Below are 16,387 nucleotides of genomic sequence, written 5' to 3'. Positions count from 1 at the left end.
TTCTGCTGCCTGCTGGCTGCCTGCAGTTTGGCAGTTCAAATCTCACCAGCTCAAGGTTGACTCAGCTTTCGATCCTTCCGAGGTGGGTAAAATGACCACCCAGATTGCTGGGGGCAATAGGCTGACTCTGTAAACCACTTAGAGAGGGCTGGAAAGCACCGCGAAGCGGTATATAAGTCTAAGTGCTGTTTCTATTGTTATTTGGTAATCTGTCCCTACATTGTTCCTTCAGGTCCTCCAAAAGTGCCTTCACCAGCATTGAGTCCAGTCAACTTGTTCTTGGTCATCCTCTTATCTTCCACCTTTCCCAACATTAAAGGTAAAGGTAAAGGTTCCCCTCGCATATACGTGCTAGTTGTTGCCGACTCTAGGGGTCAGTGCTCATCTCTGTTTCAAAGCCGAAGAGCCAGCGCGATCCGAAGACATCTCCGTGGTCATGTGGCCGGCATGACTCAACGCCAAAGGTGCACGGAACGCTGTTACCTTCCCACCAAAGGTGGTCCCTATTTTTTCTACTTGCATTTTTTACCTGCTTTCGAAACTGCTAGGTTGGCAGAAGCTGGGACAAGTTACGGGAGCTCACCCCGTTACACGGCAGCACTAGGGATTCGAACCGCTGAGCTGCTGACCTTTTGATCGACAAGCTGAACTGAATTAGAATAGAAATAGAATAATTAGAGTGATTTGTGCCTCGAGTGAGAACTCCGAGTTGGTTTGTTTGATGATCCATTAATTTTCTTAGCTGTCCACAATATTCTCAGGAGAGTCTTCTCCAACAAGATGCAGACAGTCCTTGACTTGCAACAGTTCATTTAGTGACCATTCAAAGTTACATCGCTGAAAAAAGTGACATCACCCTTTTTTACTTACAACCATTGCAGCCTCCCCATGGTCAGGTGATCAAAATTCTGACTCTTGGCAACTGACTCGTATTTATGACGGTTGCAGGGTCCTGGGGTCACGTGATCCCATTTTACGACCTCCTATCAGGCAAAGTCAAGGAAGGAAGGCAGATTCCCTTAACGACCGTGTTACTGACTTAACAGCTGCAGTGATCCACTTAACAACTTAACACTTAACAACTGTGGGAAGGAAAGTCGTAAAACGGGGCAAAACTCAGTGTTCCACTTAGCAACGGAAATTCTGGGCTCAACTGTGGTCATAAGTCGAGGACTACCTGTATTCAGAACTCTGAAAACCTGGGTTGATGTATCTATAGCAAAAGTAAAAAGAGAGAATGTTTTATTTTAGAAAAGACTACTTTATTTCAGCTTTTAGACTGTGATTTCTGTAAAAATACAAAACCCTTTCAAAAATATCTCACTTTTATTCCAATCCATGTTTTTTTAAAAATATATATATATGTACTTGGCAGCCCGCTCGTCGTCAAGAGGCTTCAATGCTAATTAGTTCTGAAGATACGAAATCACATTACAGATCCTGGCAAATTCAGATTTAGTCTTCGTAGTTCAAGCATTAGAGATGCTGATTAAATCCGTTCTGGAAAAAGACAGAACGAAAACCTGCCAATTGATTGTTAATCAACTACTTGGTGAATTAAATCATCTTCTGTTTGCCGCCGCTGAGCTCCAGTATATTTTTTTGTGATTTATTGATTGTGCCGGCATAAAATACTTGTGCACTAAACCAGGGGTCTCCAACCTTGGCAACTTTAAGCCTGGCGGATTTCAACTCCCAGAATTCCCCAGCCAGCTTTGCTGGCTGGGGAATTCTGGGAGTTGAAATCCGCCAGGCTTAAAGTTGCCAAGGTTGGAGACCCCTGCACTAAAGGAGCACCAGTTCATTCATTCATTCTGAGGTAAGAAGGCTGCGAAAAGGGAAGGAGAAAAGTCAGATGTATTCCAAGAATTCCTTGATTCAATCACAGCAGGGAAACAAAGTCACTCTGTTCTCCCAGCTCAGACTATTGAAAAAAATAAAAACAGCTCTGCAGAACTGACCAGCTGCAGCCTTGCTTCCGATGGGGCTTTGTGCGAAGCCGAGTTGTGCGTCCCGGGACCCCGAAGCCCATCTTCCTCCGTGGGTTATAATTCATCCCGCAGCTCAGGTGGGTAGTCCATGCCAAAAAAGGAAGACGGCCTCCGGTGCACGTCCCTCTCCCGCTTCACGAAGGCGGTGAAGGAAGAGACGCAGTTGCCAATAAAATGGTCGGACTGGCCGAGGATATACAGATCTATCTGGGCCACTTCCGGTTGCAAATGGACCACTTTCACCTGCGATGAGAAAACAGCCACAATTTATTTCATTTCATTTATATCCCTCCTTTATTACTTTTTATAAATAACTCAGTGCTCAATATATCTAAGACAATTTCCTCCTCACATTTGCACCATCACCACAACCCTGTGAGGTAGGCTGGGCTGAGAGTGAGTGACTGGCCCAGAGTCACCTAGCTGCCTTTCATCCCTAAGGTGAGACTAGAACTCACCATCTCCTGGTAACTGGCCCAAAGTCACCCAGCCGGCTTTCATGCCTAAGTGGACTAGAACAGACCATATCCTGGTGATTGGTGCAAAGTCAGCCAGCGGGTTTTCATGCCAAAAGTGGAACTAGAACTCTCTGTCTCCCAGTTTCTAGCCTGGACCATTTAACCATTTTTCTTGGAAATAAAGGACCACAATTAAACCGCAAATGTGGGGTATGGAGGTCCCTATCACAGTAGAGACAAGATGCCTTGACACCAGCAATCTCTCCACCTGCTGATCCCTGATACTGTGTAGAATTACATAATATTCATTTCCCCCCCATTATAACTTCCTACAGCCAAACTATTTTTTTTTTATTGAAAAAGTTTTACAACTACAATTAAATTTTTCCCCTCCCCTCCCCCCTCCCCCCTCCCTCCAAAACCCCCCTCCCCCCCGACTTCCGGGAGCAAACACAAGGTATAGTTCATTAAACAAACAGTCATACATTAAATTTTTAAAATCTAACACAACTATAATCCTTCTCTCTCATATAACCTGACTTCTTCCATTAAAATCAAAAACAACGTCCTTCATTCAAAAGCAATCTGAAATTTCTTAATCTGATATCTGTTTTGAATATAATCAATCCAATTCTTCCATTCGTTTAGATATTTTTCTGGAGTACTGTCGAGTACTCAAGACAGCCAAACTATTTTTAATTCGCGTGTTTGGCTTCCCAATATCAAATGTGAAAGCTTTTTTTTTTTCCTATTGGAGTTTTAAGTCACTTTTCCAAACAATTATTTGGCCCCACAATGTCACGGGGCCTACATGGTGTGGGGCTGAGGTTGCTGGATTTGCCATTGGTTCTTACTTTTTAATTCTTTTATAATTACTGTATTGCTTTTAATGTTGTTCTGTACACTGCCAGGAACTGGGCTGCATCTAAATTAAATTAAAATTAAATTTTGGGGCATGATCCCAGCCCCCAAATGCTGAGTTTTGCTCTTAGCTGTGCAGGTAGACCTCGACTTACAAGAAATTTGTTTAGCCACCGTTCCAATGGTCACTAAAACAAGTGATTTATCACCATTATTCAGACTTACGACCGTTGCAGGGTTCCCCACGGCCACATGATTTACTTTCGGATGCTTAAAACAACTGACTCATATTTACGACGGTGTCGGTGTCCAGGGATCACGTGATCCCCTTTGGCGACCTTCTGAGCGAAATCAATGGGGGAAGCCAGATTCACTGAACAACCCGCAGTGATCCACTTAACAACGGTGGCAAGAAAGGTCCTAAAATGAGGCAAAACTCAACCCATTTCTCACTGAGCAACGGACATTCTGGGCTCAATTGCAGTCATAAGCCGAGGACTAGCTGCGCATCACTGCCAACACGGTGGAGGTAAGTGGAATTTTCTTTGATATAGGTGGTGGAGATTACCTTTTCTTTGAAAAGCTGCTGTATCTCTTTGGTGTAGGGCTCCGAGTCGGTGGCCACGAACACGGCTTGGGCCTCCACCTTCTCCACCCAGAGTTCCAGGGCACGCTTGATCTCCTTCAGATCCGGCAAACACATCTCCATGGTCAGGGGGGCGGCACTGTTGCGATTGTAGCCCACACATTGTGGCGACGCCATTAAATGCGACCCGGCAGTGCCCTCCTTCAGCAAATTGCAGGCGTTTTTCTAACAGGACACAAAAAGAAAGGGACAAATAACACATTCAGCACTGGCTAATAGGGTCCTTGAGTGGCGCAGACTGCTAAATAGTCTGTTATTAACAACAGCTGCCTGCAATTATTGCAGGTTCAAGTCCCACCAGGCCCAAGGTTGACTCAGCCTTCCATCCTTTATAAGGTAGGTAAAATGAAGACCCAGATTGTTGGGGGGCAATAAAAAGTTGACTTTGTATATAACATACAAATGGATGAAGACTATTGCTTAACATAATGTAAGCCGCCCTGAGTCTTTGGAGAAGGGCGGGATATAAATGCAAATAATAAAATATATATATATATATATACAAATAGGATGAAGACTATTGCTTAACATAGTGTAAGCCGCCCTGAGTCTTCGGAGAAGGGCGGGATATAAATGTAAATAAATAAATAAATAAAAATAGTCTTCCTATCGATGTTATTAGCTTCAGGGATCCATGATTTCGTAGTTGCGTGACTGATGACACCTCGTTTAGTGACAGCACAGAATAAAAGTCACTTACAACCATCCAAAAGGTGCTTTTTTTTTTCTCAAGAGGCAACTGGACTTGCTGGTTTTTCTTTGAAGACGTTGCGCTTCTCATCCAGGAAGCTTCTTCAGTTCTGACTGGATGGTGGGGAAGGGAAGGATTTATACTTCCGTTCCATCAGCCCACGCCCTCTGAGGGCCCAGCTTGGCTCTGCCACGTATGGTCTTTGGGTCTCTGCCGCGGGGGGTGGGGGGCATGCAGGGTGCCGTGTGTGCATTGCATTTTGGGGGTTCGAGTGCGTGCTTGCTCTGGGCACTTGGTCTGGAAAAGGCCTATACCAGTGGTCACCAACCGGTGGTCCGTGGACCACTGGTGGCCTGCAAGAAAATTTTGGTGGTCCATAGAAAAATTATTTGCATTTTTTATATTGCACTAAATCAGAAGTCCTCAAACTACACCCCCTGGGCCAGATACGTGCAATGAACGTTTGTGTTGCTGGAGAGATTCTCCCCCTTCGGGGTCTTTTTGTGTGGAGGGATGTAGAAATTCCGACTTGGGGTCTGCTTCAGCCTCCTGGTGCGGGGTTTTGGGCGGAGGGAAATGCCACTGGTGGCAAAGAGCCGGAGGGCCTCGTTCCAGTGGGACTGCATCATGGCCTGGGACTGGCTGGCTATCTCAGCCCGCTGAGCCTCCAGGCGCCTGTACCTGGCCTTGCACTCCCACAGATCTTCCCTCTGCATGGAAAGCCTATGCTCCTAGTCCTTAGTGAGGTGCTTCTGCTGAGCCTCCTTCTTGGCCAGATCCAATTTGAGCTGAGCTGTTTTGCCAACTCTTTCTCCTGGTGGCTGCTTAGCTCCAGCAACTGCTTCCTGTTGGGGCCCTAAGGAGCCCGGGTGGGGAGGCAAGGAGTAGCGAATAGAGGCTGGCAAGGCACCCCTCGACATGAGTGACATTGAGTTGGCCACGCCCACCCAGTCACATGACCACCTTGCCACAGCCACCCAGCCGGTCATTAGGCAGATCATACTAGTGGTCCGCGGGATTTAAAATGATGAATTTAGTGGTCCCTGAGGTCCGAAAGGTTGGTGACCTCTGCCCTATACTATTCTGGACAAGCAGTTGTCCAGTCTGTTTCTTATTGATTCAATCTTTTGGTTTTGAAACTGGTGCGGCAGCCAAAGACCGACACAATTGTGGGGAGGGAACCCAACCTCTGTATCGGGACCGTACCCAGTCTGAACCCACACGCAAATGAATTCCCACGTAGGGCCTGATCAGGAGAGACTTAATATAGAACTCTCCTTTCTCCACCATCTCATCGGACCAAACCACGTAACGCTGCAGGGGCCGGTTCTCTTCCAGGACAGGAAATTGTGCTGGGGCACCCGGGAGGGCGAGAACGGGATGTTCAGAGGGTGGAAACCTAGAAGAAAACAGAGGAGAAAGAAAAACATTATTGTTCGTCCTTTCTCTTGGTGACCAAAGGAAAAAAGGACCTGCCAGCCTGACTGAAAATCTGAATCAAGTGCACAAGAGATCACTGAAGCATGGAAATGGTTTACCTTTAATATATAGAATACTTTGTTGGCCGTGAATGGACACACAAGGAAATTGTCTCTCAGCTTCATTGTTGTCTGATTCCGTTGCCAGCTCCGCAGGCTGCTGGCGGACCACAACAATTGTATGGTTGTATTCTTATTCTTATCCTCCTCATTCTTCTCTACTAGCCCCTCTTATTGGTATCCTTATTATGATTATTATTCTGGTGCATGCATTATTCTGCTTTGCATGCACCAGAATAATAATCATAATAAGGATACCAATAAGAGGGGCTAGTAGAGAAGAATGAGGAGGATAAGAATAAGAATACAACCATACAATTGTTGTGGTCCGCCAGCAGCCTGCGGAACTGGCAACGGAATCAGACAGCAATGAAGCTGAGGAAGAGCGAGGGCCAGTCCTTGAGGCTGGGAAAGGCCCGGATGAGGGCTCTGCGTCGGAGGCAGAGGTGGGGCCAGGGCCATCTGGGAGAGATGTGCGGACTCCAGAGCCTCAGAGGCTGACAGTAGTGAGGCAGAGGAAGAGGAGGAGCCTGTTCCTAATGCACGTGTGACAAGAGCTGCCAGAAGGCAAGAGCAGCTAAAGCAAAGAGGACGATTCGGGAGTAAGGCCAGAAGATGATTGGCCCCTCTCATAAGGCTTAAAAGACCAGCAACGGCGTTTGGGCTCTTTGCCGGAAAACAATGTTGATAGCTTCATCTTGTTGCATTTATTTTGTATCGGCGTTTTCTGAACTTTTGTCAAGAAAGGCCTTTGGCAGTTTGTCTAATTAGACCAAGGTTGGTGATAGGACAGGAATTGTGTTGGGAGGAATTTGCTTTAATTTAGTTGAACTATGCTGAAAATGAGTTAATTCTCAGCTGTTCTAATAAAGTCTGTTTTTACACGGACTGAGTTTCCTACTACCTACTGGGGCCTGGGTTACAACAACAACATGGGCAAATATACTTAGATGTAAATAGTGTGTTCAGCAGTGTGATCGGGGAGGAAAAAGAGCATCGCCTCCATGCATTGTATTTCCCTCCCCAATTCCCCGAAGCAATTCGCAGAGCCGCGCACCCTCCTCCTCCTTTTACGCAGTCTTTACTTTCTCTTTCCTCTTGGCCAGATCCGTCTCCCGGGCCAGGAGCAGAAGCTGACCGCCCTCAGCCTGGGTCATCTGGAGAAGGGGCAGGCCGGGGGGGGGGGCAAGCCACCTTGCCTTACACCTCTCGCGCAGAGGCGCCCGCTTTGCAAGAGCATCGCTTCCATGCATCGCGTTTTCCTCCCCGATTCACCGATGCAATTCGCAGAGCCGCGCGCCTTCATGAAAATGTGGCGGCAGCAGTTTTCGGTCGGTTTCAAGCAGCACCCTAACGATTTCCACCGCCCATCTCCCAGTGTGCAGAGACCGAAAATGCGATGCTCATTTTTGGCAATGTGAGGATCCCCGCCGCCTGAAATCGTCAGAAAAAGCGATGTGCGGAGCCTAACAACCTCTGAAGGGTGGGTGCTGGCAGGTGGGTGGGGCTACATTCAGACTATAAGATGCAACTAGATTTTCACCCTCTTTTTGGGGGTAAAAAGGTGTCTCTTATACTCTGAAAAATACAGTATATATAAGATGTATAAGGTGTGACCTGGTCAGCACTCTGTTCATAAAATACGCATGATGAAAAGAAATTTTTTTTCAGTAAAACTTGTCTAAAAAAAAAAAGAAATCAATAAGAACCCTACTTAAACCTAACCTTTCTTCTCCTAGCCTCGGTGATCACGTAATGTTGCATTAAGGTACCTCATTTTTTTTAAAAAAAAAATTGCTATATTTTATTTATTCAGGGGGTGGGGGGAGAAAGCTGGATGCGCACCTCTCTAATTTCACTAAAATGTGATTTCCAACTTTGCTACCTTTGGTTCCACTTGTCCTTGTAAAAGGCGCTGAAGGAGAGGCTGCCGAATATCTCCGACATATCGAACTCCACCGCAAATTGATCCCAGAAAGGTCCAAAGGGATTCCCGTCCTGCAAAAAAGAAACAAGCGGAGGTTGAAAAAGGAGGGCAGGACCATTCCTGAAAAGCCATACAGGTAGTCCTCGATTTACGACCACCATTGAGCCCAAAACCTCTTTTGCTAAGTGTTGTGTCTGCGCCCCCGAGCCGGGCCTCCTGCCAGAAAGTGACTTGGAAAGTGAGGGGGAAGGGCCATTAGGACTTACCTGGGGAGCACCGGCTTCCCTGCCTCAGCTCCAGGAGCCAGAGGCAGGCCAGGTGGAGGAGATAATGAGGCCTCCGTCCCCTGACTCTTTCCCCCCCCCAGGCCACGCCTCCAGACCCGGCTGATGACAATCAGGCCTGGCTGGACCCTAGGTTCGTAGGCAGGAGAGGCGGGAACAACAGAAGCAGGGGTGGGGCAGGCCTAGGAAGTGCTGAGTCATGGAGCCACACCCCACAGGATATAAAAGCAGCAAGGGCTGCTATACCACTTCGAGGCAAGCAAATTAACTGCTTAACTAGAGCTGAACTACTGTTTGTTGACTCATCGGCATCAAGGGAGATAACAGAGTCACTTGGCAGATGCTCGCTAGTTTGCTGCCAGAGCTGATAGTGCCGGCTAATTAAGCCATCGCTCGGACGGAGGCGAGGAGGACAGAACACTAAGCGAGACATTGGTTAAACGAGCTTTGACCCGTTGTACAGCCTCTCTTGCACCAGCTGTTAAACGAATCACTGCGGTTGTTAAGTGAGTCACCCGGCTGTTAAGTGAATCCGGCTTCTCCACTGACTTTTGCTTGTGAGAATTTTGCAAAGGGGGATCTCGTAACCTTGGGACACTGCACCCGTCATAAGTACATGCTGGTTTCCAAGCGACTTAATTCTGATCACGTGATCATGGGGATGCTGCAAAGGTCGTAACTGTGAAGAACGGTCGTAAGTCACATTCTTCCGTGCCATTGTGTCGTTGAACAGTCATTGAACGAGCTGTTGTAATTCGAGGGCTACCTGTATAAGGTGGTAATGTAGCTTTATTTTTTTTACAAGTGGCTGGAGTTTATTTATTTATTTGTATCCCACCTTTATTCTTTTACAAGTAACTCAAGGCAGGGGTCTCCAACCTTGGCAAACTTTAAGCCTGGAGGACTTCAACTCCCAGAATCCCCCAGCCAGCTTTGCTTTAAGTTGAAGTCCTCCAGGCTTAAAGTTGCCAAGGGGCCTCTGGTGGCTCAGCAGACTAAGTCTGTCTGTTATTAACACAGCTGCTTGCAATTACTGCAGGTTCAAGTCCCACCAGGCCCAAGGTTGAGTCAGCCTTCCATCCTTTATAAGGGAGGTAAAATGAGGACCCAGATTGTTGGGGGGGCAATTAAGTTGACTTTGCATATAAATATACAAATGGATGAAGACTATTGCTTGACATAGTGTAAGCCGCCCTGAGTCTTCGGAGAAGGGCGGGATATAAATGCAAATAAAAAAATAAAAAAAGGTTGCAGACCCCTGACTCAAGGCAGCAAACATATCCAACACAGCTTCCTCCTCCTATTTTCCCCACAACAACCCTGTGAGGTGGGTTGGGCTGAGGGAAAGGGAGTGGTCCAAAGTCACATAACCGTGGGACGCTGCGACCGCCATAAACGCGAGTCAGTTGCCAAGCAGCTGAAATGTGATCACGTGACCGTAGGGAGCCTGCACTGGTTGCAAGTGTGAAAAATGGTGGTGTAACTTCGTAGGGTCACTAAATGAACCGTTGTAAGTCGAGGCCTACCTGTTCCAACTGGATAGCTAAGCTCAGAATAGAAATATGGGAGGCGAGGGGCAGGGAAACAAGTGGCATAAATAATTCACAAAGCATATAAGACAGTCCTTAACTTACAACCATTCATTTAGTACCAATGGCCTGTTTTTCACACTTAGAAGCATTGCAGCATCCCTATGGTCACGTGATCACATTTCAGCCGCTTGGAAACTGGCAGGTACTTATGACAGTTGAAGCATCCTGTGGCCATGTGATCTTCATCTGTAACTTTCCCAGCCGGCTTCTGACCAGCAAAATGTTTAGGGGAAGCCAGGTTCACTTAATGACCGCATGATTCATTTAACCAACCGCAGCGATCCGCTTAACAACTGTGCCACAAAAGGTCGTAATCAGGGGCACGGCTCATTCAACAGTTGCCTCGCTTAGCAATGGAAATTTTGGGCTCAACTGTGGTCATAAATCGAGGACTACCTGTCTGGTTTGAAACATAATGGCCAATCAAGAATTATCATTGTAAAATCAAGGATTTCAGGTAGTCCTCGACTTACAACAGTCCATTTAGTGGTCGTTCAAAGTTACAACTGCACTGAAAAAAGTGACATGACCATTTTTCAGAGTTATGATGTTTGCAGCAATCCCATGATTAGGTGATCAAAATTTAGACAATCGGTAACTGACTCATATTTATGACGGTCACAGTGTCCCGGGGTCACGTGATCCCTCTTTGTGACCTTCGGACAAGCAATGTCAATAAGGAAGCCAGATTCACTTACAAACCAGGTTACTCCCTTATCAACTGCAGTGATTCACTTAACAACCGTGGCAAGGAAAGCCGTAAAAAGGGACAAAGCTCCCTTAACAAATTTCTCACTTACCAACAGAAATTCTGGGCTCAACTGTGGTCATAAGCCGAGGACTTGTTTTGTTTTGTTTTGCTTACATTTATACCCCGCCCTTCTCCGAAGACTCAGGGCGGCTTACAGTGTATAAGGCAATAGTCTCATTCTATTTGTATATTATATACAAAGTCAACTTATTGCCCCCCAACAATCTGGGTCCTCATTTTAGCTACCTTATAAAGGATGGAAGGCTGAGTCAACCTTGGGCCTGGTGGGACTCGAGCCTGCAGTAATTGCAGGCAGCTGTGTTTAATAACAGGCTTCTTACAGCCTGAGCCACACCGCGGCCCCTACTTGTTTCTAAGTAGAAAAGTTCTTGAATTCTCCCAGATCTTCCTACCTTCATAGGGCAGGTCTTTTTGTCAGGGCTTCTCTGAGCAGCCGCTTCGAAGCAATAGGCCACCCTCTTGCCCGGCGGCCAGTGGGTGGGGGCCAGCTTTTCCATAAACTCCTCCAAGCTAATGACTCGGTGGTATTCTAGCAGGGGGGCCAGCTTGAAATATTCTTGGTAAGGAACATGTAGCTGCAATAAAAAAGGAACCCACATTTACACAAATAAAGACATAATTTCTTAGCAATAGCAAATACACATCGTGGTTAAATAAAAAAACTTGCTATTCGGAGGACAAATGGACAGGTTGAAATGAGTCGTGGGTCTTTTTAAAAAAAGGAAGCTTGCAATGCTCTTCACAGGTAGATCACAGCCACTTCAGGTGCCGAGCTGGGAACCAGGAGTCGGGGAGTTCTAGTCCCGCCTTAGGTGCAAAAGCCGAGTGGGTGACTTTGGGCCAGTCATCAGGAGACAAGAGAATTGTAGTCCTGACTTGGGCACGAAAGACAGCTGGTTGACTTTCTGCCAATCACTAGGAGATGGTGAATTCTAGTCCCACATTAGGCCCAAAAGCAGAGTGGATGCCTTTGGGCTAATCACCAGGAGACAGGGAGTTCTAATCTCGCCTTAGGCACAAAAATCCACTGTGTAACTTAGGGCTAATCACTAGGAAACGGTGAGCTGTAGTCCCAGCTTAGGCGTGATAGCCACTTGGGTGATGGACCGGTCACTCTCTCAGCCCAACCCATCTCACAGGGTTGTTGTTGCAAAGAAAATAGGAGGAGGAATAATTAAGGGAGGATAAAAATCAAATAAATAATACATCGAAAGCTCTGAATCAATCCAACCGAGTCACTTTGCAATGAGATGGGCAACATATAAATGTAATAACATAACATACGTTTGTGTAGGGCGGTCTGTGATGCCGGTACTCAATCCACGGAGGCACAGCTAAAGTCCGATTCATCGTCTTAGCGAACGCCAAAGATCCGAGGAAGTGATCTGCTTGATTCCCAAATCTCCCTTGGAACAGAACATAAAGGACCGTTTCTTACTCGCTGGGCAAGGAAAGGGCAGCATTAAGTCTAGACAGGCATTTATGAAGAGCTTCCTCATTTCGAGCTCAACTGTGAGGCTGAAATTAAAGATACAGGTAATCCTCGACTTACGACCGCAACGGAGCCCAACATTCCTGCTGCTAAGCGAGACGGTAATTAAATGAGTTTTGCCCCATTTTAGAACCTTTCTTGCCCGAGTTCTTAAGTGAATCACTGCAGTTATTTAGTTAGTAACACGTTGTTAAGCGAGTGCTCTGCCTGTCAGGTCACAGAAGATAATCACATCACCCCAGAACACCGCAACCGTCATAAACTGAGCCAGTTACCAAGCGTTTGAATTTGGATCGCCTGATCACGGGGATGCTGCAATGGCCGTGTGACAAACAGTCATAAGTCACTTTTTTCCTGGAGCTGTTTGTTATTTTGAATGGTCATTAAGTGAACCGTTGTAAGTGGAGGACTACGTGTACATAAAAAGCCGCCTAGAGTAGCCTCAGGGTGAGATAGGCAGCAAATAAAATTAACAAATCAATCAATAAGGAAAGCGTTTCTTTGTGGGAAAGTAGGGAAAGGAGCCCCCCACCTTAAAGGTGAAGCAATAAGAGGGGCGGCCCCACATATTTCACTCTTTCACCAAATTAGATAGAATAGGAACAAACGGAGCTGCAGAAGACCACAAGGACCCCGACCCTTCTTTGGGGTCTCCTTCACCCTAAAGTAGAGGTGGGGAACCATGGGCCTTTTATGACCGGTGGACTTCAGCTCCCAGAATCCCTGAGCCACTGGCTCAAGGATTCTGGGAGTTGTAGTCCACCGGTCATAAAAGGCCCATGGTTCCCCACCCCTGCACTAAAGACTGGCTTGACTGCAACGCTCCCAGGGATTCTGGGAGTTTATTTATTTATTTATTTATCAAACTTATATACCGCACCATCTCCCGTAGGACTCAGGGCGGTTCACAGGCATATTAAAACAATATAATAAATAACCATTAAAACCCAGTTAAAACTAAATATTATCCTGACCGTATCACTAAAACAATAAAAACCAATAAAACCCCCATTAAAATTTAACTAAAACATTTTATTCTTAGGCTAGTCCCGCACGCTGGAATAATAAAGTCTTCAGTTCCCGTCCGGAGGTCGGGGAGTTGTCGTAATCCCGGAGGAAGCTCGTTCCACAGGGCCGGTGCCGCCACAGAGAAGGCCCTCCCCCTGGGGGCCGCCTACCTACATTGTTTGGTCGACGGCACCCTGAGGAGGGCCACTCTGTGGGAGCGCACAGGTCGTTGGGAGGCAATCGGCGGCAGAAGGCGGTCTCGAAGGTATCCCGGTCCTAAGCCATGGAGCGCTTTAAAGGTGGTAACCAGCACCTTGAAGTGCACCCGGAAGACCACAGGTAGCCAGTGCAGGCCGCGCAGGATAGGTGTTATATGGGAGCCACGAGGGGCTCCCTCTATCACCCGCGCAGCCGCATTCTGGACTAACTGGAGCCTCCTGGTGCTCTTCAAGGGGAGCCCCATGTAGAAAGCATTGCAATAGTCCAGGCGGGAAGTGACGAGGGCATGAGTGACCGTGCGTAAGGCATCCCGGTCAAGGAAGGGGCGCAACTGGCGAATCAGGCAAACCTGATAAAATGCTCCCCTGGCGACGGCTGTCAAATGTTCCTCTAAGGACAGCAGATCATCCAGGAGAACGCCTAAGTTGCGCACCCTCCCCTGGGGGTCAGTACTTCCCCCCCACCCCCTCAGTCAGCGATGGTGTAAGCTGACTGTACCGGGACGCCGGAACCCACAGCCACTCTGTCTTGGAAGGGTTGAGTCGGAGCCTGTTCCTCCCCATCCAGACGGAGTTGTAGTCCACCGGTCATAAAAGGCCCATGGTTCCCCACCCCTGCACTAAAGACTGGCTTAGCCACTCTCCCTTGACTGCAGGACTCCCAGGGATGATGGGAGTTGTAGTCCACCGGTCATAAAAGGCCCATGGTTCCCCACCCCTGCACTAAAGACTGGCTTAGCCACTCTCCCTTGACTGCAGGACTCCCAGGGATGATGGGAGTTGTAGTCCACCGGTCATAAAAGGCCCATGGTTCCCCACCCCTGCACTAAAGACTGGCTTAGCCACTCTCCCTTGACTGCAGGACTCCCAGGGATGATGGGAGTTGTAGTCCACCGGTCATAAAAGGCCCATGGTTCCCCACCCCTGCACTAAAGACTGACTTAGCCGCTCTCCCTTGACTGCAGGACTCCCAGGGATGATGGGAGTTGTAGTCCACCGGTCATAAAAGGCCCATGGTTCCCCACCCCTGCACTAAAGACTGGCTTAGCCACTCTCCCTTGACTGCAGGACTCCCAGGGATGATGGGAGTTGTAGTCCACCGATCATAAAAGGCCCATGGTTCCCCACCCCTGCACTAAAGACTGGCTTAGCCACTCTCCCTTGACTGCAGGACTCCCAGGGATGATGGGAGTTGTAGTCCACCGATCATAAAAGGCCCATGGTTCGCTACCCCTGCACTAAAGACTGGCTTAGCCGCTCTCCCTTGACTGCAGGACTCCCAGGGATGATGGGAGTTGTAGTCCACCGGTCATAAAAGGCCCATGGTTCGCCACCCCTGCACTAAAGACTGGCTTAGCCGCTCTCCCTTGACTGCAGGACTCCCAGGATGATGGGAGTTGTAGTCCACCGTCATAAAGGCCCATGGTTCCCCACCCTGCACTAAAGACTGACTTAGCCGCTCCCTTGACTGCAGGACTCCCAGGGATGATGGGAGTTGTAGTCCACCGTCATAAAGGCCCATGGTTCCCCACCCTGCACTAAAGACTGGCTTAGCCACTCTCCCTTGACTGCAGGACTCCCAGGATGATGGGAGTTGTAGTCCACCGGTCATAAAGGCCCATGGTTCCCCACCCCTGCACTAAAGACTGGCTTAGCCACTCTCCTTGACTGCAGGACTCCCAGGGATGATGGGAGTTGTAGTCCACCGATCATAAAAGGCCCATGGTTCGCTACCCCTGCACTAAAGACTGACTTAGCCGCTCTCCCTTGACTGCAGGACTCCCAGGGATGATGGGAGTTGTAGTCCACCGGTCATAAAAGGCCCATGGTTCCCCACCCCTGCACTAAAGACTGGCTTAGCCACTCTCCCTTGACTGCAGGACTCCCAGGGATGATGGGAGTTGTAGTCCACCGGTCATAAAAGGCCCATGGTTCCCCACCCCTGCACTAAAGACTGGCTTAGCCACTCTCCCTTGACTGCAGGACTCCCAGGGATGATGGGAGTTGTAGTCCACCGATCATAAAAGGCCCATGGTTCGCTACCCCTGCACTAAAGACTGGCTTAGCCGCTCTCCCTTGACTGCAGGACTCCCAGGGATGATGGGAGTTGTAGTCCACCGGTCATAAAAGGCCCATGGTTCGCCACCCCTGCACTAAAGACTGGCTTAGCCGCTCTCCCTTGACTGCAGGACTCCCAGGGATGATGGGAGTTGTAGTCCACCGATCATAAAAGGCCCATGGTTCGCTACCCCTGCACTGAAGACTGGCTTAGCCACTCTCCCTTGACTGCAGGACTCCCAGGGATGATGGGAGTTGTAGTCCACCGATCATAAAAGGCCCATGGTTCCCCACCCCTGCACTAAAGACTGGCTTAGCCGGGGGGCCCTTGCCAGGACTCCCAAAGATGATGGGAGTTGTAGTCCAACCCCAAAGGAAGGCGTCCCGTCGGAGGCCGGCGGTGCAGGGCTGGCGGGCAAGGCTGGGGGAGCCGGGGCAAGTCCCCCCGCTCCACTCAACCCGGCGGCGGAGTGTCAGGAACGGCAGCCCCGAAGGGAGCGAAGCGGCTAAACCAGGCCTCACCCATGCAGGGGCAGTAAAGCAGGTATCCGGACGGGTCCCAGCCATCGTCGTCGGCGCATCCCAGGCTCGAGAGGACCAAGCAGAGCAGGAGGACGCCGGCTGCTTCAAGCGCCATCGCCGCCTTGGCCCACAGAAGAGGCCGAGGCCTACTTAGGCCTCTTGGGCCGTCTCCATAGCAACCGGGTCGCCCAGCCCCGCCCCTCCCGCCAGGCCCCGCGCGTCAGGGAGGGCAGGACGGGGTGACTTCCGGTCCGGGCCGGAAGTGGCGCCATGGAGGCCTTGAGCGGTGGCGCGAGCCAGCCCGCCTGAGGGAAAACCAAAGGCTTGCT

General features: G+C 48.9%; 1 protein-coding gene across 2 annotated transcripts; it reads right to left on the bottom strand.

Annotated features, from left to right (window-relative positions):
• Positions 1-1,240: 1,240 nt before the first annotated feature.
• Positions 1,241-16,312, bottom strand: POFUT1 (protein O-fucosyltransferase 1). 2 transcript variants are annotated; one of them, XM_058175959.1, is made up of 7 exons: positions 16,059-16,312; positions 12,045-12,166; positions 11,153-11,335; positions 8,071-8,183; positions 5,854-6,046; positions 3,879-4,121; positions 1,241-2,234 (listed from the first exon to the last, which is right to left on the bottom strand). In XM_058175959.1, exons 1-7 carry the CDS (start codon positions 16,171-16,173, stop codon positions 2,046-2,048), a joined length of 1,158 nt encoding a protein of 385 aa, XP_058031942.1. In that variant the 5' UTR covers positions 16,174-16,312; the 3' UTR covers positions 1,241-2,045. The 2 variants fall into 2 exon arrangements, with proteins under 2 accessions (XP_058031942.1, XP_058031943.1); XM_058175960.1 differs by having other exon boundaries at positions 12,045-12,162; positions 16,059-16,257.
• Positions 16,313-16,387: the final 75 nt, after the last annotated feature.

This window comes from Ahaetulla prasina, chromosome 3 (genome assembly GCF_028640845.1).
Source record: "Ahaetulla prasina isolate Xishuangbanna chromosome 3, ASM2864084v1, whole genome shotgun sequence".
Taxonomy (NCBI): Eukaryota; Metazoa; Chordata; class Lepidosauria; order Squamata; family Colubridae; genus Ahaetulla; species Ahaetulla prasina.
The sequence above is the reverse complement of the archived record's forward strand: the minus strand, read 5'-3'. Positions and strand labels throughout refer to the sequence as shown.

Excerpts from the sequence above, each read along its gene's own strand:
- POFUT1 (XM_058175959.1), bottom strand. The coding sequence starts at position 16,173 with ATGGCGCTTGAAGCAGCCGGCGTCCTCCTGCTCTGCTTGGTCCTCTCG. Across the intron at positions 11,336-12,044 it reads ACAGACCGCCCTACACAAAC|CTACATGTTCCTTACCAAGA; the intron begins GTATGTTATGTT and ends TTTTTATTGCAG. Across the intron at positions 6,047-8,070 it reads AAGGACAAGTGGAACCAAAG|GTTTCCACCCTCTGAACATC; the intron begins GTAGCAAAGTTG and ends GTTTTCTTCTAG.